The 23,002-nt window shown below is 39.6% G+C and overlaps 1 protein-coding gene across 8 annotated transcripts in view; it reads right to left on the bottom strand.

Annotated features, from left to right (window-relative positions):
- The window catches only part of ccdc88ab (coiled-coil and HOOK domain protein 88ab), a 71,716-nt gene that overhangs the window by 42,410 nt on the left and 6,304 nt on the right, over positions 1-23,002 (bottom strand). For all 8 annotated transcript variants that reach the window (XR_014877415.1, XM_085181683.1, XM_085181682.1 and 5 more), the window contains 2 exons: positions 17,320-17,428; positions 811-880 (listed from right to left, as the gene is read on the bottom strand). Coding sequence is in view for 7 of the 8 variants with exons in the window: in XM_085181683.1 (XP_085037809.1) it covers positions 811-880; positions 17,320-17,428 (179 nt within the window). In the remaining variant the exon portion in view is untranslated. The remainder of the gene's footprint in view (positions 1-810; positions 881-17,319; positions 17,429-23,002) is intronic.

Here is a 23,002-nt window from a genome sequence, read left to right as displayed (position 1 = left end):
TCTACTGATCTACACTGGCTGAACACCACCACCCCCAAATGATATATTTTAATACAAATGTATTTCTGCAACCACTACGGCATAATCTTAAATGATGACATGCTGTTAGTTATATTCTCCTCAGTGGCTTTCTTAAGTTCATGCTGGAGTATCAAGTTGGCACTTAGAGCTGGACAGGTCAAGCTACATAAAATATTATCATGGTGTTCGAACACTTGACTCTGCACGATTGTTGCTTTTAAGGCGACCAAGACGTATTAAGTTGCATAGCTGGGAGCACCAGGTCAAAGCCTTGATGCCAAGGGGTTAAATGAATTTAACACTTTGGGTAATAGAACTCTACAGATGTGGCCGTGGGCGACTTGCTTGTGGTGGAAAATGTGTGTACAAGTTTTCACAACGCTTTCTGAGAATAGAGCTGCAGAAAGATTGTGAAACCTATAATTGGTCCACTTCACATCGCTGCAAAAATATAATCAACATTTTTCGTTTTCTGCTGTTAAGTTTCGATTCAGCGTGGGTTATGAATGACATTTAACAGCTCATTATTGTGCAGAAAAAGAAAAAATAAAGGCACCAAAGAGAAAGCACACATGAAACATCAAAGCACTGGATAATTTTAACAGGATTAAATTTGCATTCTGATGAAGTTTGGGGAGCTCTGCAATGGTGAATGTCCTCTTAGTGAACTGCCTGCAATGCACTTACTACCAGTGCCACTCAGCTAGAGTCAAGTTAAAACCGGCACAGGACGGGTCAGACCGTCAGTCTGTATAATGAAGACGTACTGTTTAGTACGCTGGCACTTACCAGAGAGGGGGTTCCGGCCCAGTATCAGCACATCTGGTAAAGGCATCATCACCAGCTGTTGGAGACACTCCTGTCACACAAAGAAAGAAAACAAATGTTCAGCAAGGAAGCGCAATGTCAAATATTTATTTTAAAAAAATAATTATGGAAAAGAAATCGAAGCAACTAAATCTAATCCAAGCACAAATGTTACTTTAATTTGCCAGAGTTCTTGAGTATTGGACTCTAAATAGCTTTAGTAGCGCTACATAAGTCTATCAGAGGATACTACCATCCAAGATCATCTTTTTTTAGCATTAATTTTTTATCCATACATGGCTACATAGCAATAATTGAAATATTACAAGTATGATGCTCAGAGATTTGACAGTGTGAAAGTAGGAAGGTGAGATCCTTCCAAAGAAAGACAATTCTTACATTTTTAAGAGTTACACACTGGGTGAGGCCAGATAAATCAATAGTATCTGGCTAACCATGAGATTTCGTGCATTGGTAGTGACTGCATATGTGAGATGATGCAAGTGGGAGTGGTGCGCATGTGGGTTAAATAGCTGGTGTGGTTTATGCCGCAGGGCCCTCTACATTCACATTTCAATCATCATAACCAAAATGAAACCAAACCAACCAATTACACTCAGGTAGACAAATGCACCAATGTGCACATCTGCACAAACTGACAATGTTGGTGTTGATGCTTTCATTTTAGTCAAATTAAAGGTGCGGCAATGATACAAAAACAGCTAGAAACAAATGACTTCAAATCATCATAATAAGATGTCTAATGCCATTTAAAAGGCTATATAAATGTCCTTTAGAGGTCCACAACCATAAATAGATCATTTTTAACCCAAACATTACATTGCTGCTTTCTCTCTGTATGCAACTCTATTCTAGACACAGTCTCTTTCAGACCACCTTTCAGAAAAGTTCTGTTTGCCTTGCATGGTTGGAACAAACAACAAGGCAAAAGACTACTGTTGGCGAACCGTAAACCTCATGAGAACACGAGTAACCATCAGCCAGTGGAGCCAGAACCAGAATCAGGCAAATAACGAGAACCTGCAACAGAAGACACTGTTTGGATGCCCTTACCATTTTCTCAAAGACCTGCATGTTGGATGTTTATCATGAAATGCCAATAAGAAATGCAGTGCTTAGGCTGCACTGCAGCAAAAAAAGGCAACATGGAAACAAACCAACTCCCTTCCAGTCCTTGTTTACTGGTTTAAAATTGGTCTTAAATTTTCCCCCAGTTTCTGCCCCTCGCTGTTAAAATGTTGACATAACTTTGGCCTCTGGGCACATAATTATACCCACATTAGCCATGTAACAAAACAGCACAGGGTATTTTCCTGGTAGTGGTGTGGAAATCTTACTATAATACATGAAATCTGTCTTTCTCTACCAGCTCCTCCTGGACCAGTGGCTGAGCAATAAATCTGGCACATAAGAACTTTAGTATTTCTGCACCTAAAACGCCTGATGAAAGCACCCTATTATTTTAAATTAATGACAACATCATTTATATCCACAAATGACATATGATGTGATGACGCTATCATGGTGTCAATCAACCACCAAGCAACAGACTAAAATTACCCATTTTCATCATATAAACAGCATCTACCAGCCCTATTTTTTGTGATCAAGTATATCAGTTTGGACAAAGCATGAAGAGGTAAAAATAATAGTATAGCATGGGCTTGTACTAGTAAAAAGTCATCCATGTCTGGCATTTATCCAAGACTTGAAGGTGCAGTCTAAGCTACTGTAAAAGAATAAAAATGTTGGTCTGTAGGGTGCTTGTTCTCTGCCGGAGGTCATTAGGCAAATGTATTACGCGGCGATACAGACAAACAAAACAAAAAGCTGGACCCCAACAAGGTGTTTCAGACACCTAATAACAACTAGTATTTTCTGAAGTAGACAATTCCTTTTGACAGGGGCTTTGTGACTTCTGCAGATATTACACATGCACAAAGAGGAAAAAACACAATAAATGAAAGGGGACAAGATAGGCAAAAGCTAAAATATGGCCTCCTTTTAAAAAAAAAAAAAAAAAAAAAAAAAAAGGGAAATAAAGGAAAGTAAAGAAAAGAAAAACAGAGCAAACTGCCATAAAGCAACATCTGTAAAATTCAGAAAGTTCCAGCTAACCATTTGGTAGAAACTGTAAACAGCTAACTGCCACAGTGTTCATGGTCTAAACTTTTAGAGCAGTATAAACCAACCCTAAACCACATGTCTAATGCAAAGGAAGAGATGGTTTCTTTAAATAGAATATACATAAAGGTCAGCTAACTTGAATATTTCATACTTACCTGATGGCAGAGAACAACTTGAACTCATCTGACCTGACAGTCGACTATTCTGTGCAGTGCACTGCTGCAGTCATGACAACGAGGCTTATATTAGTAAAGGGTTTTGCAGAAGTTCTGCGTGTGCAGTAATTAACTGCTCTATACATACTCTGTGACCTCACAGTAGAAGAAAAAACAAAACAACACTGACATCACTTGGTGGGTTTGACTGGCTAAAAATAGAACCACATCTGTTGCTGCTTTGAAACATTTCCAAAATAATCAACCAGCTACATTCAGCTGATGAATTCAAAACTGTAGCAGCAGCTCTGACAACCTTTGTCAGCTGTTTGGATTGATGAAGAGAGAGAGAGAACCACTGCTTCACACAGGAAGGTATACAGAGGATGGGGTGACAGATGTTCAGTGCATTTCTCACATCTGGTTTTAAACAGATAGCCGCATAGTCAGAAAGACTGACAAATAACGAGCTATAACAAAAAGCTAGGGCTGTGCAAATAATTATATTTAATTATGATTTTCCATTCCATTGTTTGCTAAGGGTGCAATAATTTATAATCAAGATACAAATGACAATAATATATCAGTTTTGTCTTCATGTAGTGTGGTACCTATGTGGATACCTGTGTTTAAGGATTGGTCAGATAATGAGTGGACTGGAAATATATCAGAGTAAACACGTTTATTGCCAAAATTGTTATGTTGCCCTCCCATCCCCTCTAAAGAAAAACTGAAGTAAAATGTTAAACAGTAGCTTTGGAAAATTGTTACAACCTTAACGACGAACATGAACAAAAACTTTTTTTCCTCCACTGTGACGTTTATCTTGAGCCAAGAAAGGAAGCCTTTAATTAGAGGACACAAACCTGCAGAAAAATCATTAATACTTCAAATGAGTTAATGGATGATGTTCCTTAAGTCGAATATATGACCAAAATAATTGTGATTTTGATTTTTGGCTGTCATCAAATAGCACTACAACATGGTTCACATGGTCTTAGTTTGTTGTTGTCTTTTTTTAGACTGTAATATTTTAGTTGAAGAACGTTAGACTCACCAATTTTCCTTTAATAATTTGATAACAGAAATGATGCACAGAGACGCTTCACTAAAATGGGCTAAAGGTGAGAGTAGGGGGTCGCAGTAACAGGCAGTAATGGTTATTAGGTCCGAAGCATGGTTGCCATGGTTTCATCCCAGTGGTGATAACAGCAGTGACCCTAGCTGCTATGTCTCTCTTCCTCTGTCTACACTGGTGTCTGAGCATGCACGGAAGAACGAAAGGAGTCATACATTTCCAAAGCAATTTCCAGAAAAGCCTACATATAATTTGCATTTCTGAAATTATAACCTCGCGTGCTTTTTGTAAAGAGCAATAAATGTTATAGCATTTTACAAGTACATATTTAGCAATAAACAAATGTGGTAATGGCAAATACAACACTGATAACAATGACAAAATGGAGCGATAACAGTGACCAATGTCTGCCTGTTCCAGGCCGAAGCGACCAAACGGCCATAACGTCTGAAGGCTGAGACAGATTGACTCAACAAGCGTTAGACAGAATAATGAGCGTATCTCAGACGCCCACAGTTGGCATCTCACAGAGAGGCATTTGGTCTGCCTGACAGCCAATTCACCATGTAGAACTCATGACAGCTGCTTTGGGTGAAACTCATCTGATTTTAAAGGGCAAAAATAGAAGCCAAAATATGCTAAAGGAAACTAAAGAGCCTGGAGTCACTGTGTAAAATTTGGGGAAATTTTGGGCACTCTGCTTTATTATCTCTTTGGTATTCAGAGTGAATAAGCGCACACAGAGAGCTACACTTCAGACTCACTCCATTGCTGTTTAATATAGTACCACAAGTTCAGCCTGGGGAAAAATATTTTTGCCTTTGCTGCTGTGGAAAACAGACAAGTTTTAAACATTTGTGCCTTTTTGATGGTAAAACACCAGCAGAACATGATTTTTATAAGGTCAACTGAGCATTTGCAAGTACAAAATAAATAAATAAATAATGAAGTCATTTACTAGATTGACACAAACACACTTCTTTTCATACAACCACCTGTCCCACTGCTGACCGCTGCTCCTCGTCCATTCATGCTCACACCTGTCCCCTTCCATGCTAGCATGTGTTCGCCTTGCAAGCTCCGTTTTCTCGCACTCTCATTTCATGACAACCATGCAAAGTAATGACAACTGAGTTTAGTGCTTTATGTTCACACTTCAAGTATAGCTTTTCATTTGCAAAGGCAAACTTTCACTTTTCAAGGACCCGGATTTATATAATCATTTTGTTACTTTAATTTATTAGAATGTTTCCACTGATCATTTGTAAACATAAATAACTATGGAGAAATAGATATTATAAAACAGTCTCAGGGCTCGCAAAATCGCTAGCCCGACGTCCCCGAGCTAGCGATATCTCCGGTCAGGTGACCAAAATCTAGCCCGTCGGGTTATGATATAGCTATATTAATTATGCTATATTAATTATTTAATTAATTTGCAGCTTCTATGGCATAAAACCAGCTAATACTGATGGATTTGTCTCGGTGTATGACCTTTGTCATAGTCTGAAACTCTTCTTCATGACCCATGTTGTGATTTGGCACTACAGCTGATTCATTCACTGATTCATCACCCAACTTCCTCTTCTGCTTTGTTAAAGACTTTACAAAAGAATGAACTACACTGTGGACAGTTTTTCCTTCTGTTCTTCCCCCACTGACACTGAAGAACACTTCGTAGTCTTTGATCTTGTGATATGTCTGGGTGTTAGCTTGGAGCTTTGTCAAAAAAACTCAAGACACCGTGCATTACATCTCTTTAGTAACAAGTCTGCAGCTGACTGTATAACTTAGAAGAAAAAAAAAAGAAAAAAGAAGTGTATCTTGACAGCATTCACGCAGACTAAATGTGTGGGAAATGTTCACAGTATAACATCATGGCGCAGTCACAGCTTCATATATTTTACCCAGACTGTGGGAGGGAGGTGTAGGGTATGTAGACTATAGGTTTCTGACAAGGTATAGGTGTTATAGGTAAGATCAGGTCCAGCACTTTCAAGTATGGTGCTATTTAAATTGACTTTTTTCCCTTCAAGAGCATGAGTAATAGCATAGTTTGAGGATTAAGTAGAGGCGAATAATAAAAACTAAACTACAGTAGCCTAATATGCATCTTGGATTAGCTGGCAAAGGCTTAGCTCACATACATAAAACATGATGGACATTGCAGGAGAGAGACCAGCCATCACACTGAGCATGTCATGGCAATGTGCTACAAACACCAAGGGATGCATGTGCACACACACTTACTCTCATACAGATTTCACGTGGAAAGCCTTCAGTGCTTTATCCGAACTGTGACAGCAGAAATGTCTTAGCCAAGTCAATATGACAGCCTCCAATACTACAAATGTCTAATCATTTCCATTTCACACATGGGGGATGTGGAATAGCCAATCATTTAAACTAAATTTTAAAAAAAGAAAAAAGAGACGTTATTCAGACATTGAGGAGGCATGTGTGATGAGGAAGGGGGGGGGGGGGGGGGGGGAATGAGGAGAGAATGGGGAAAATGGCAAAGAGGGAGAAATGAAAGAAAGAGCTACAGCTTTGATTCCATCACTTTTCACTCCAGGCACGCAGTGCTGGGCTCCTCCTCCTCCTCTTTTCTCATCTTTCTTTACCCCACCATCCCCCTATCCTGACACTATATTGCTGTATTATTGATTCCATCAGGATCCACAGCTCCTCAACACTGGCTGCTCTTGCATCCTACAGATCCTACAATTGCGAGGCAGATGATAATTTTGAGATCTGCAGACTTCTCTATTGTCTAAAGCTCAAGGTCAGTGAATGGACGTGCTGAGAATGGAGATAATCTTCTTGACGATGAGATTTGCACCTCGAGCTGCGAAAGCCATGCGAAAATAAATACACATTACAGTATGTGTGCAAGTTTGCTGTGTTTGCTGTGTCCATGGGCGATCGTGGCTCAAGAGTTGGGAGTTCGCCTTGTAACCGGAAGGTTGCCGGTTCGAGCCCTGGCTTGGACAGTCTCGGTCGTTGTGTCCTTGGGCAAGACACTTCACCCGTTGCCTACTGGTGGTGGTCAGAGGGCCCGGTGGCGCCAGTGTCCGGCAGCCTCGCCTCTGTCAGTGCGCCCCAGGGTGGCTGTGGCTACAATGTAGCTTGCCATCACCAGTGTGTGAATGGGTGGATGACTGGATATGTAAAGCGCTTTGGGGTCCTTAGGGACTAGTAAAGCGCTATATAAATACAGGCCATTTACCATGTACCATAGAGGGGTCATAAGCTGGCTGTGCTTTGGTCACACAGGACTGCTCTTTGTTAAGGTAACTCTCTCAACACTCACACCTTCCATCTCTCCACCCAAGCACAAGTTCCGCTACCGGCAGAGCTTTAACAGGGGACTAATTGTGCAGTATGTGTGTGCGTACAAGTATGTGTGTGCTTGTACACATGCTGCCTGAGCCCTGAAAGCTTGAATCACACCCATTCTGCTGAGTGGAGTGTTACCATAGAAATGAGGCGATGGATTTATTCTCCCCATGCTTAAGAGTCTGAAGCACGTGGTACAGTAAATGTTCAGGAGCAGGAGTGTACACACACACACACACACACACACACACACCTCTGCAGAGAAAAACTGCAGAGATTATGAACTTGAAAAGGTTACAACCGACAACAATGGGAAGGACCATGCTTCCGCTTTCTCTCATATCTATCGCACACACACAAAGCACTTTAAACGCCAGATCACATTGACATCCCCACTGACCAAATCAATGCAGGAAAAGCTTTTCCTGTTGTTCAATGTGGTAAAGCCATTTTTACACTCATTTGAATTAATCCAGTGACATATTAAGGTTTCCTCTTTAAGTCTAAATGATCACCTTGGTGATTTAAAACTTATTACAGCAGTGGTCCTGGGTATATATACATATCACACTGTTACATAGCTACATAGTAACTGCAAGGTCCTCTGAAAACCCTATGCTGTAACCTTTGGTGTAACCTAGTGTAGACCTCCCCAGAAGTGCAATGACATGTCAGGTAGTTACATCAGTGAGTGTGTGATTAGCCTCTTCATTACCGTTGATTCTTCCAGTGTATTTCTGGCTTCTTTCTTGCAGTAGTTTTTGAATTTATCAGTGAGAGAATAGCAATAATCGCCTCAATATAAGGAATAATATTCATAGCATTCACATAAGAACTCGAAAATGTCAGCAAATTCCTGGATGGAGAATGCGCCAACTACAGGATTAGACGTGAAGGGTCAAATGAAATGGAGGGACCTATATAGGGACCTTACATAGGTTGCGTCATAGGTTCTGCAAAGACTACCTACAGAGGTCTAAATCAGGCCTTACCCTACAGTCGCTTTTGGGGAGAAGGTGAAGTTTCTCTGTAGCAAGTCAAACTATTGATGGGACTCTGGAAACCATCAAGCCTTCTAGCTTAAATCATCTGCAGTCAGGCAAATGTAACTGTGTGTCATTAGCAATGTTAAAGAATAACACAGCTTTTCTTGATAAGTTGACCTGGTGGTAAAAATTTAAACAGTAACAGTCTCACGGCTGTCGACCAGGGAAGACCGCATGAGATAAAGCTGGAGCTAAAATTCCCAAAACAAACAGGAAAGTCACATCCATCCGTCAAGCTGTGATAAAAATCCAGACTAATGCATTTTGCAGTCATTTTAGCCAGTTTATTCATAGTGTAGCTCTGCTGCTGTCATCATGTGTGAGAGATGAATGAGTTAGCCAGAGGGGGAGTAGATACAGAAAGAAAGAAAGGAAGACAAGTTACTTTCAACACAAAAGTTTTAATAATAAAATAGCTGCATGAATTACACCTCATGTACCATGGCTCACTCTTCACCGCTCTGGCCACGTCTGAATAAAGTCAGCAATGTTTCATATATCATGTCTGTAAGAGGCCTAAGAGAGCTGTAGGTACATTTAAGGGGTTTGCACCCTCTAGAACAAGCTTATTGGTCAAAGTAATATTTTAAGAGGAGAACAAAAATAAACTTTGATGGTCTCACAGAGAAACTAACAAGTGAACAGCTTACCTGAACTGACAGCTTATCAAACTGAGTAAAAATCCACAAAAAAAGTTTGAGAATTATTTTTTAATGAACACTTTATTAAAATTACTTTACTACTATTGTCAGTGGAGCCTTGCAGAAAGTGGTTACATGCAAAAACAACTGAATTTCAGGAAAGAAATAAAAATCATGAGTCACTCTTGGCAATAAAAACTACCACGAAAAGAGCAGCAGTGAGGGTCCACTGATAGCCAGATGGACAGATCATCATTTACATGAAGAGGAGGAGGCAAACGCACCATTAGTGCCCAGTTCCTTTGTTCATTGCTGGTATCCATCAGCTAGAGTGCTTTTAACAAGAGAGCCCCGAGGCAGAACGAGTGAACAGGTTGATCCTGCTGCTTGTCTCAAAGTTGTTGGCAGGTGGGCTGGGGAAGCCCTGCCCCACCACCCACTATCCAGTCATCCCCAGGGCTGTGCTTTACACTGACTGGAAAACTTTGCCTGATGCCACAGATGTCTTCCTAGTAATTATTGCTCTCTTTGATGCATAATTCAAATTAGCTTGGTTGTTTCTGTTGTCAATTCTGTAATGTGCTAAACAGTTTTGGAGCAGTAAACCTGAGTGGTTGTGTAAATGTGTTGCTGAAAATTTAATTTTTGGAGATTTCAAAGACACAGTGGGCTTTTTCCGCATTTATGTTTGAGTACAGTGAAACTGCTCACTGATGCTTCCAATAAAATGTCACTCTTATCTTCAGTAAGTCCATAACAGCGACATAACAGACATGCCTTAGTTCAGTAATAGAAAAAGAAGAACCTAGCTCTTAGCTTCCCCTTAAAAACAACATCTATAAATATCAATGTGCACGCAGAGGATGTCATACTGGCAAGCTAATGTTCAGTTCCCACTGAAGGCTGTGATTATTTGGTGTGATCGGTGAGAGGTTCTGGGTTTAAAATGGAACAATACTTAATACCAACCTTCATAAAATCTGAAGAAAAAAAAGTGGGTTCGTTTACTGACTCATGCATCTCAAAATATGGGTTTGTTTACAGTAAGCAGCCAACCAGAAAGCCAGTGGCAAAAGGTGACACCTGGATGACATTCACTACAATATTTCTTTGACATTCTTTGATGTTTGACATTACTCAGAAAACTATCAACATGAAAGTGAAACCAGAAAATCAGAAATTCAATCTAACTTTTATTTATTTTTGAGTATCCTCAAGTTAAAACAGTTTCTGGCACAATTTTTGGTAGCTCACTGCTCAGACTGTCCCATATTTATAATACTGAAATTTCTACTGTATTCAGTGAATGGCAGGAACTTTTCTGTTATTTGTTGTTGTTTTTTGTTACCCATCTACTGTGGAGAATTTTATTTCAAAGTTAAAAGTCCAAAAATGTGTGCCTTCCCTTATATTTTAAAAAGCTGTTCAGCAAGTAGGATTAAGTCTTTGCCAGGCCGATTCTGGCCCCTGGGATTTATGTTGGCCTCTGCACCTTTTCTCAGAAAAGTAATAATACCGGGCTTCAATTTGACAGTTGGGGGCCATGTGTCATGTACAGTCAATTTGCTTTTGAAACGGTTGTTTTGAAGACAGGAACCAGGTCTGCAACATCTGCAATCTGTGTTTATAAACAAGTGTTTTGATATAGTAAAATAACCAGAATCAAACCAACTAGCAAACACTTTTCTGTGAAAAGAAACACTATGCAAAAGAGTTGAGCTCGTTGGTGAAGACTGATTCACACTGTCTGCATTTCTAAATAAGATGACAATGTTTTGCAAACTGTTGCTAATCTATCCGAGCGTGACTGCAGTCGAGGACCACAACTATCTGCAGATCACTTGCTTCCTACCAGGCAACCTTTGCCATCAGCTTGCGATCATTGCCATTTTATTTTTACTCCAGTGTGCTAAGCCATAAGACAATGACTGCCCCCTTCCTCCAGTCTATTCACGTTTTTTCTCATTTTCCTAACTCTGACAACCTCTATAGACAAATTGTTCTAAATTCTTCTGCCCTTTTTCAATATAAGTATGAGCATTTTTCAATATTTATTAGCTCCAAAGCAAATATAACCACCTCAGTGTTGCACGTGACTGCAGAGAAATGTAAACACCAACACTATCCATTACAGTGCAACCTCCAAGGGATTCAGTGATATGAATCAAGCTTTTAAGTTCTTATTTATATAGTCAGGTAATCTGATTAGCGACTTAATCATGCTGTCTGGCATCTGTCAGTTTTTGAGACTCTTTAATTGTCTTTGCTTTAACCAAGTTATTGTTTTGGGAACAGAAAAAAAAGAGTTTATTTCATGATTTGAGCCAGACAGATCAATATGAATCAACTCCAAACCTTATTATATATGCCTAGAGTGATGTGTGACTGACTGCTACCTGTGTAAGAGTTCAAAATCTGAGCTATTAAACTAACATAATCAACAGGACTTATTCAGAATAGCCAGCATGTGAGTCTGCATGACAAAGCACATTTAGCCTGCAGCTACAAGCACATGCCCTAATAAACTGATTTGCTCATGACTGATGCTGAAAGGACTGTGTGAGTAAGTTCAGACTTGGTGAAAATATACAAATACAGTACAATTTCTAGCAGAAAGCAATAAAACATAATCAGCATCTTGAGGCAAAGGCTACAACAAGAAAGATGCAAACATTAGCTATCCATCTGTGATGGATGATGATTTGTTTTTCAAGCTTGCTCTGAACTGGTAAAAGAGTATTTTTGTGAGGTTATATATCAAGAAAAGACGGCAGCCTCCAAAATTAATTAACTACTTAGTAAACCCAATTTCTACCAGGGTTGAACCAAAGCTGTAAAATCTGATAATGCACAAAGTGTGTGGAAAGTCTGGTGAATTGGAGTATTTCATAAGCATGTTCCCTCAGCTTGGGGGGAAAAAAAAGTCATGTGACTTTGTGTGGCTGACGTCAAGCCAGCCACACAATTTCAAAGGTTTCACCCTTATGCTTTCTCAGGTTTAGCTGATGGATAAAACATCTGAAGCTTGGATTACAAATTCAAACACCAAATGCTCTTTTGAAACAACAGCAAAGGGGAAATGTGACAAAGGGTTTGAAAGGACTTTAAAACTGCTGCTCGCTGCTAAAGTGCTTACAGATCACCGTTAAACATGCAACATTATCGTGAATTAGTCTGCATAAAAAAAAAAACCTCGCAGAGCTTTGGGGCCAGGCACACTCTGCATCAATGATGTCCTCTGTTACTCTTTAAAGAGTCAAAACAGAGCTCCCAGCCTTCAAACCACACCCCAAACCAAAGCAGAGGCATACAGGGGACAAAAACACTCTTATTTTCAAATGTAATGTCTAAAACTCAAAGGATAGAAGCAAAATGTTGCTGTGCACTAAATAAAGTAAATCAATGCAAGTTGTAATCATTTCTGTGCCATTTATACATTTTAATGAAAAACTACATAAGTATACACTTTCCTAACTTGAGGGAAAAAAAAATTATAATCCCTTCCATCAGTTTGAATGATTACGTTCAACTATGAATGACACCACATGGTTTCATAAAGAGTTTCATAAACCAGGACAAGGGGATTCACTTAGCTTTGAGAAAAGCAAGTACATGCACAAAGACTTCAGTTCAGCTGAAGGCTCCATCTTACATCCCACTTAAGAATGCCAAACCAAGGCCACTAAATTAAAAAGAGGCCTGGCCTATATTTGGACTGACCATCAGTGCAATGGAAAAGTCAGTGGATTCTGTACCAGGAAACTTGATATTCTACTCAAAAGCAATGTAATAATTACCAGAATGAAAATTTCCACCCCTTGCTTACTTTGAAATAAAAATGTGCTGCTGCAATCACCACGTCTGCTTCTTCACAACATTAAATTCACATGAAAAGGCACGCGCGCACGCACACATGCTCAACCTTGATATGTTCACCAGATTCTAAAAATCAAAGCCCGAAGCCCGTCTAGACATCAACCTCCTCCTACAGAATCTACTTTACCAGAACAATAACCGAGACAAAGACTCACAAATATGACACGACATTGAAAGACAACCCTCATACTCAAACACAGCCCAAGACAGGGATACTTTGAAATGAAAGCCGTTATTACTGAATTTCTTGTTTGCCTGCTCACTTCTCGCAGCTTCTACACACACGCTCCTAGGATTACATCTCCTAGAGGCAAACGGATGAGGAAAGGGACAAAGGAAAATCCCAGGTATACAACTGCCTGCCATCAAAAAAGTTAATAACTGCATTTCTCTTGACATGAGGAGATTATTAAATTTGAACCCTTGCTGACTGACCAAATAAAGTCCTTCCCTCCTGCTTCCTCCCGGACATGAACTGTGCTGCTTATAAAGAAGACAGCACAGTCACCAGGGCACGTCTGTTTACAAAGCTTCTCTGAACTGCCTTGAGTTCTTGTTGCTGAATTACTCAGAGTTCCTCCAATGCTCCAAAAGATCAAGATCAATTTATTGAATCGTAGGAAGCAGCCAAGCATGCCGCATCCTCGTCCAAAGTGCTGAGTGCTACAGTAAATATAAAGCTGCTAACACCATTAGCCTAAGACCTGAAAGGTACCATCTTCTTCCATGTGTCACTGGAAATGTGAAACCAGTAAGAGGAAATGGAGACCACAGCAAAGCCATTTATCTAAGTCATTTTCCTCCTCATTGCTCCAGAAGACTGTGGCCTAGTGCACAAACTGTGCATGTGTGCAAATATAGTATGATCATATATATTTATACATGGATACATATTTTGCAGGATGGCTCTGAAACTCTGCTGAGGAGCATAAACAGGAAATATGGTATACGTATGAACTGCTTTCAGAAAAGCCTAGCATGCTCAACAAGTATGACTGTTTAATCTTTAACCCACTGATTAATTTAACATCCAACGTGCTTCCCCACAAAAAAAAAAAGACACATGCACACATAAACGGTTTCGCTATTAGAGATTGAAAGAAAACAAAAAAAGCGCTTTTCATTTTCATCTAAACAAATATAGAATTAATCTCATTCAGACTTGACTACTTCAGACTCACTATTTTTTATTAAATACAATACACACAGCCTCATAGACACTTTAGTTTTATTTCTTTTAAGCTGCTAATGAACTAAAATTATAAAGAAAGAAGTGGAGAACTTCATAAAAAATAAAAATCAAGATAACATATGTCCAAAACCACACAAATCAAAATGATTAAAATGCTCACTTAAATAGGTAATTACATCCTACACATAACCCTTCCGTTGTCAGTTAAATCCCTAATAGGTCATCATAGGGGCAGTCAGACACACAACAAGGACAGTAGGGAACTTTAAGGGATTTAAGCCTGTAGGTGGTCTCCGAGAGTCTGAAGCTGCAGACAAGTGGCTGAACAATGGTGTGACTAGGAGGTCAAAAGAACAACACCCATACAAACAGGGATGATTAATCAAACACCATGGCCATACAAAAGTTGCATTGTTGCCTTACAACGTTCACGTAAAGCTAACGACCACACAGATTACCCAGTACTATATACACCCAAAACAACACCCATTTACTTACATTATGTTTAGCAAGGTCTTGAACTGAATTTGTCTCATTAGTGCAACAAATTATCTCTCACAAGTAGGCAGGGTCAGTACTGAAATCTGCACAAAAAGCTACATTTTTCAGAAAAGGATGTTTTTTAATTAATATAAATAAGCAGGAAGCACATGCTGCATCATGTGCTGAACACCTTGGAAAAATGACAAATGCAATGTAAAGTAAATCAGATATCTGTATATTGTGCATGCCCTCAACTAAATACATATATTTTTAATCTACCTCCCGGAAGACGGGGGCGTTATTGAAGCCTAAATCCAGGGTGTTAAAAAACAGAGGATAGATTGTGTCACTTCCAGTTGATGTCATTAACCCTTCCTGTCATCTCATCATTCATTTACTCTGCTAGTCATTAATCAACCTCAGAGGAAACTGGCACACATTGATTCTATAGCACATAATTTGGCAAGTCCTTTTAAAGATGCCCACTGGAGCTTTTGTAGCCTTATAATGTCAAAGTCTGCACAACAGACTTTGCAACAGAAATTAGAAATGACAGTTTTAATGACAAATTCTTACACAAGCCCAGCACACTCACAACCCATGAGGATACAAGTCAATCCTAAACCTGTAGTGTGGGAATTTGTGTCTATCAGGTTGACTGCTTGGCTAGATCAGCATTCCTGAACTCATTGCGCTGTTGCAACAGCATGTTGGCCCACACAACTCCTGATTACCATAAACACAGTTCCAGCAACAATGTGAATCATATTCTCTGCAAATCTGTCAACCTTGCAGGTTTCACAACACACATGCATAACCGTTATAAACAATACAGAGCAGACACTGAGGAATGCTGTGGGACAGCACGCTAAACTACACAACTGTAACAGCAACCTACCATGGGGCAACTTATGCATTTGAGGTTGGGCAATAAATCAACCTATATTACAAAACTGTTTTCCAACGCACCTTTAAAAACATCTTGCCACAGGAACGCTGGGTGACACTGGTAGTTTCACAGAAATGCTGATTAATGTGTTCTGTCCTTTTAGATACATGAATTTCTCTCAAGTTAAAGAACATCCACTTTAAAAAAAAACAAACAAACAAACAAAAAAAAACCCCACTGAAATTAAGTAACCCTACCTCATCTTAACACCTTAAATTTTAAACTGCATGATACATAAAAATACATGACTGTCATGCTCACCAGTATTTCTTGGAAACACCGGGTGTCTCAACATATGTTAAAGAAAATCAATAAGTGTTCAGACCATTTTGTGTTGTGCATTAATTCAGCTGAAAATATCATTCTATGCCAACTAAACTTTATAATATATGTGAGATACAGAGCACTGATAAGCAGAAAAAAAAGTACACTCTACCACAGAGATGGGAGAGGATTACAGATTCAAATATCTGGCATCCGCACTTGGAAGTGGGCTCCAAACCAAAGTTGTTCGACACAAATCAACCATGTGTTGTCCCACATATGCAAGCAGTCAAGAGATTATCCAGGGTGAGTATGCACAAATATATCAAATATATCATAGCATTAGTGGGATTTACTGCTTGTGACCAGTTCACCGCACGTGTTTTCAGTTTTGTCATATGCAAGTTAGCACAGGGTCAACACTGCAATGAAATGCATTTGACGAGCAGCAGACAGTAACTCAGCAGTATAGTATACTGTTGCAGTATTTGATAAAGTATTTACTAAGTGTGAGCCTTTATTTACTGATATGATCAACTGCAAAGACTGTAGATTCACAAGTAATGATTAACCATGAACGGAAACTGAAATGTATAAAGACCTGATAACATACTGATAACTTCAGTATGCGTAACTTGGTCTACTTATATCAACTTCAAACCTCTGACCAAAGTTTGTAAGAGTATCTTTTAGGCAGTAAGTTAGCTTTCCTCACTTTTCTAGGACATTTACACAGAATGAATCAAAATAAGGACAACTGCCTTATTTTTCTCTGTCGGATGAAGCTCTCTAAAATTAAGAAAATTGTTCAAGAGGGAAATGGTACATAAGCAGATTTAAGTTAAAAATGTAAAAACAAAAACAAAATATATAGCAGACACTATAGACGAGTAACCACATCACTGTTTTACATTCCTGACGTCTCTTTAAATTTATTGAGCCACTTTTGACATCTGGAATGTGGCTGATACCACATCACTCACATACACATCTGCAAATACATCTCCGTTTATACAGCCAACTCTTTATGTGGCATGAGCTTGCGTGGACCCATTTAATTCTGTGTGTATGCTGAGCTAAACTTGACGAGTGTGTTAACTGATACATTTTTCCACTGTAAATGGTAAAGGTGGTGAAAGCCAACTCCTGTTTTAGGCATAAAGGAACATAGGGTATGTATGAAGAGCTAAATTTAAGGGATTTTGACCCTTCTCACTAAATCCACACATTTTTATCACCTATCTGCAATAACCAGCTCCTAACAATCACTTCAGTGTGGCTACTTTTAACTTGTGATAAAGCAAAGTAGTAAAAACTTACCTGATAGTAGGATTTAATCTGCCTGATGAGAATAGAAAGGTTCTGGATGCGCAGTGTGGAGTCATTGTTCACTTTCTTGTTGGTGCGCTGCACTGTGGCTTTGGGATTTCTGTAGGAGAAATGGAATAGGGTTATTCAACAATCCAAGCTTGTAGCAAAGATAAATATCAGGTGAAGATTTCTTTGTTTCTAAGAATTGCCATTGTATCATTGCTTTATGTAATGGAATGGGTCTGTATATAAGCCGTAGAGTGACAGTAGACCCTTGCTTAAATAAACAGAGTGCCATAACCATGTTAAAAGAAACCACAATCACAATAAAAGCAATCACAACAAAACATTGGTGGCACCAAAGTTTCAGACAGTTTCTAGGGTCCAAATTAAAGTACTAAAATCCAAAGCTCTTGAAGCATTTAAACATTTGGGTTACACCAACAGTTCTCAAACTGTGGGGGAAAGTCACTGAGATGGGACATAGTGGTTCTGTTGATGGGACGTGGACAACCAGAGGGGGGAGGAGTGAAGCGAAGTTAATTTTATATCACTTTCAGGGAAAATGCACAAACAAGAGCTTCTTTTTACTTACTACATTTTTTACTTCGATTTGGGGAATGTCAGAAAACATTTGATACCCACTAGGCTACACTGAGGCGTTGTATATCAGCAGGTCTGTGACATTTAACTGTGATCATTGCCTTCATGCTGCCTGCAGAGTCAAGAGGCTGTGTGCCCTCGGTGAGTGTTGCCTAAGGGATGTTAAACGGCGCGTGCATAACAACTTATATTATCACAGGTGTCAACACGTTTTTTAAGGAGCCAAACATTCCACATCCACACAGAACCATTTCACATAGTAACTGATAGCAATCCAAACAATTTGCACATCTGTGAATGTTACCAAGCCTAATCACAAACATTCACCAATTAAGTCTACTGGTAAGATAATTAATCAGACAAATCATTAGCAACTTGTATCCTCCCATCGTTGGAAAGCCTGACATGCTGACTGTCAAGTTCAGAGTCTCATTTATGGCTAATAATCTCCCAGGTTTTAACAGTAAAGTTCTTTGATTGGATAAACAACACTGATTGGAGGGAGAGAAAAAAAGTTCAACCAGCTAGTTAGAGGTTAAAAAGATTGATACTATACAAGTCTTGTGTATTTAATGTGATATCTACTGATCCCCTGAAGGAAATTCCAGTTTCCTTGAGTCACAGAACTGAGGCGATGACAAAATAGCAGCCCTTGAGCAACTAGAGAGAAAGTCTTAATTTCACATTTGCTAATGCCAAATGCATCTATATATTGCTGTAACATTTGTCTCAAATACTTTTCATACAGTTTATTTGTTCTACAGGATGAGTGTAGCTTTAGATGGGCAGCATTTCCTTCAGTAATCCCACTAAAAGTCCATCCGATGAGTCAATGGTTCGCAGACATCTTTACTTTTTGTGTTTTTTGTGTTTTTTTTTGTTTTTTTTTAAATTACCCTGAACTTTAATACTTGTTTTCTGCACGACTTTATCAGTCTCTCACATTCTTGTGAAGGAATTTTGGCTCGTTCTTCTTCACAGCATTACTTCAGTTTACTCAACTGAGGCCTGCAGGCTTTCTTTTATGCACATTTGCTGGTATACTCAGGATCACTGTCCTGTTTTTCATGACCCAATTTGGGCCAACATTTAGTTTTGGGACACATGGCCTCACATTTAACTCTAGAATACTTGGTAAACAGAGGAGTTCACGGTCAAGTCAGTCACTGCAAGCTGGCCAGAACCAGTGGATGCAAAACAAGGCCAAATCATCACCCCTCCACTACCGTGCTTCTGATATGCTGTTCTTGATTTTACCAAACATGGTACTGTGCATTACATCTGTCCAAAGGTCATTGTTCCACACATTGTGGTTTGTTGATGCAAACCTGAGCTGTGCTGCCATGTTTTTCTGTCATCCCTTCTTAATGAGTAATGCTTATTAAAGTTCAAGATAGTCCAATTAGAAAAAGACTGAACATTTGACATTCTAAGTGAGGCCAGAGGAGTCCGACATAGCTCTGGATTTTTAGCGGTTCCTCTGTGCATTGCACAGTCTGAACTTGGAGTGAATTTCTCAGACAATCTTCCATCCCTTAAAAGATTGTGGTATTGTGTTAACGCGCACTTCAATGATGAATAGACAAATGAACTGCCAAATCATCTGCTTTATTAAAAGGTGTTCACACTTCCTAATGATCAGTTTATTAATTGCATTACATCAGTAGCACCTGGATGCTCCTTACTTTCTTAATTCATATTGAAACAGTAAGGGTGTACTTAGGAGCCTCGTGAAAACTTTTTTGCATAAGACTAAGTAAAACAGAACCACATCAGCTAAGGCCAATAGATTACACAAACACTCAAACAAAAATACTTATGTCACTTTAAAGTGAAATGCAATTTAACACTCATGCTAATTTAATTTTAAAACGATAATTAACCAGTTACATTTTATACTAAACTTAACTCATTTTAACAAACTTGCCACACATTCGTTTTGCTGTTCCTATAGATAAAAATAATGAAATAATTTACTTAATAATATTTAAGGGTGGCTGTGGTTACAATGTAGCTTGCCATCACCAGTGTGTGAATGTGTGTGTGAATGGGTGAATGACTGGATGTGTAAAGCGCTTTGGGGTCCTTAGGGACTAGTAAAGCGCTATATAAATACAGGCCATTTTTACCATTTATTTGAGGCAACACATTTTGATGATCCATCAAAATGATGAACCATTTCACCCTTCAGCTTCCATGTGTTATAGCTATATAAAGTAAAATACCTCCTATCCTCCATAAGGGAAACATATCCAAGTAATTAAGTCATGGTATTTTCTTTACCATCATGCCTTACACCAACAATGCCAGAGAGCAGCTCTGATTATCGTGATATGCACTTTAAACCTCAGTGTGTATGCTCCATGACCTATTTATGAGGGTCAACATGGCTGCCTTGCGCCTGAGAGGGGTCCTGACTGCTTACAAATGTATGCATGCATGCATGCAGTGTGCAGCACATGTGTCGTCATGCATGTGTGCGCGTGACTGCTTCGGAAACACCCCAGAATCGCAAAGGAATGTCTGTATCTCCACAGCTCATAACTTGATTACAAAGATATAATCAAGATTTTTTATTTATTTTTCCTGTTTAGGAGAAGACGCTGAATGTCAAGGGTTGTATTTATCTTCAGCAACATTCATTCATAGGTGTCTGGTTAAATCCTTTTCTTGTTTTACCACTGTTACATTCTCTTTGCACTGAGTACCATAAAATATACCTCTAATAGAAACAAAACGAAGCATACTTGCTTAATACACAGTAATATAAAGACTCCAGTTATCAATTTAGACCCATTTATGCATTTATTTAGAAGTCTTGGGTTTATATGAAAAGTCTCTCTCTCAAATGGCTGCAGTGTGGATGTGTTAATTCGGCTTTTCAACAGCCTCCACCCTGAAATACACACGCACGCACGCACACTAATCAAAAGGACACAGGGCTCTTTTTAATACCGTTCTAAACGAAGTCACATGACCTTGCCATCTCGCCCCTCCACATGCACACACAGCCCCTTTCGAGGTCCATAGTAGGGGGTCTATTTAACCCATTAATTAAAAAGCACAGAGGAAGCTGTAATCCTATCAGTGCGAGGAGGGTAATGTGGTGAACGAGGTGTGAGAAATACTTGGAGAAGGGGAAAAGGAAGAAAAAAAAATGTTGTTACTATTCATGCATTCCATCATCATCATCACGCTCAGCTGACAACATGGCAGTCACCATCTCATGACAATAACATGCAATCCACTACTCATTTCTCCTCCACAATCTCTGATGTTACAAGTCTGGGACAGGCTGACACCCCTGTGGATCAGCAGGCGACTAAATACGGGGGCTTAACAGCAGTTTAAAAAAAAAAAAAAGAAAGAAAATCCAACTTATTGCCTCCCCCTCCCTGTTCCTGCTGATACAATAAACCTAAGACTTTAAATAGACAAACAGATTAAGGATGAACAGGCAAAGCCAGCTCAAGAGGCAGCAACACAGACAACTAGTCAGCAAGTCAGCCAGACGGCCAGTCAATAAGTCGGTTCATGGTTGCCGTCGATAGGCGCTGCAGCCTTACGCAGAGCCTGCGGCCACTGGGCTTCCTCCTCTCATCTGCAAGCTTTGATTGGCTGGGTAGGTTAGAGAGTAGTGTTAGCCTATATATGACAGGCTACATTAGAGTCAACGTGGGCAGCCAGGCACATGCTCGTACACACACCAATACAGAAAGCAGCCTAAATGCACACACGCACAAAGCCCAGGCCCCATTTGGCCACGTGCTGGAGATGGAGATTGTGAGCTGTACTGTCCAAACACAGCAGGAGGGGTGTGTTTGTGCCTCCATGTGAGAGAGAAGACAAACATACACAGGAGGCCGGTGAAAGAAATCTGGAGGATGAGCTCTTATTAGCAGCCGTGTTAAGGCTGACGGTTTGGTTCAGGATAATTTCAGGTCGGCGTAAAGAATTAAGGCTGTCTGACACCGCCCTCGGTTTGTTTTTTCCACCACTCAGAAGCACAAAGAAACAGCAGAAGCCTTTAAAAATGTCAAAATTTTAAACCAGTTGGTTCAAATACCACTGAGGGCATGCAACCAACCCAGTAACACAGATCTAAACCTTATATGGCTTGTAGAACTGTTAACCAACAGGCTGATAGAAAATGACACCCTTTTATTTTCTACCGTTTATCCTGGCTACTTTCAGTGCGAGGGAGTATAAGTACTACTTTGAGACACTCCAAGATTACTGAGCTCCTCCCGAGTCCAAATACCCTTTGGAGGAAGCTCATATTTACCACTTGTATATCTGTGATCTGAAGCCTCGACTTTCCTTGTCTGTGAGTAAACACGAATCCACTTGAATCTGGGCGGCGTAAATTTTGTGCACACCCAGGTGCCTGCCTGTTTTTTGTCCGCAGGGAATTTACATTACAATGCACCAACTACGCATCCGCCCCAGGCAGCGCATTTCCAAGGAGGATAACAGGAATCATTGCATGCTTGTTGGGTCTCCAGCTGTCCACGTCCACAGTGGAGCATAATCAAGACTTCATTCTGTCGGACACTAATACAATATTTGTAGACATGTAGGAATATCGGTCAAATATTAGGGAATTGATTAATGAATAGTAAATAAATAGGATACCTTGATTAAAACATCACACTTATTATGAAAGCAAAGAAAGTTATTAACAATTATCCATACTAACAAGTCAGCTACAAAATGAGGAAATCAGCACTTATCTTTTAGATTTTGGAGTGCATCATTACACTGACTGCATTTCCAAACAGAAGCTTTGAAGTACAGTAAGCACAGGCAGGAGGTAACACATACTCTTATAAATCCAATTAATCTCAAATTAGTGAGGAATCAGACGGTGATCCTAGAGCATCATATGTCACTGCACCATTAGGTTATTTTTAACTTGGGCTGCAATGCAGATTGTATTACTTTACCCCATTAGAATACTGGGAGTGCAAGATGCTGGGAACAAAGTAACATCCACCACTCTTTACTGATGTGGACTGCATCCTCTTCTCTCATTCTTCACCTTTTCTCACGGAAACTGTAGTGCTTAAACACACCGAGTTCTCATCGC

This window comes from Neolamprologus multifasciatus, chromosome 13, assembly GCF_963576455.1.
Source record: "Neolamprologus multifasciatus chromosome 13, fNeoMul1.2, whole genome shotgun sequence".
Taxonomy (NCBI): Eukaryota; Metazoa; Chordata; class Actinopteri; order Cichliformes; family Cichlidae; genus Neolamprologus; species Neolamprologus multifasciatus.
The sequence above is the reverse complement of the archived record's forward strand: the minus strand, read 5'-3'. Positions and strand labels throughout refer to the sequence as shown.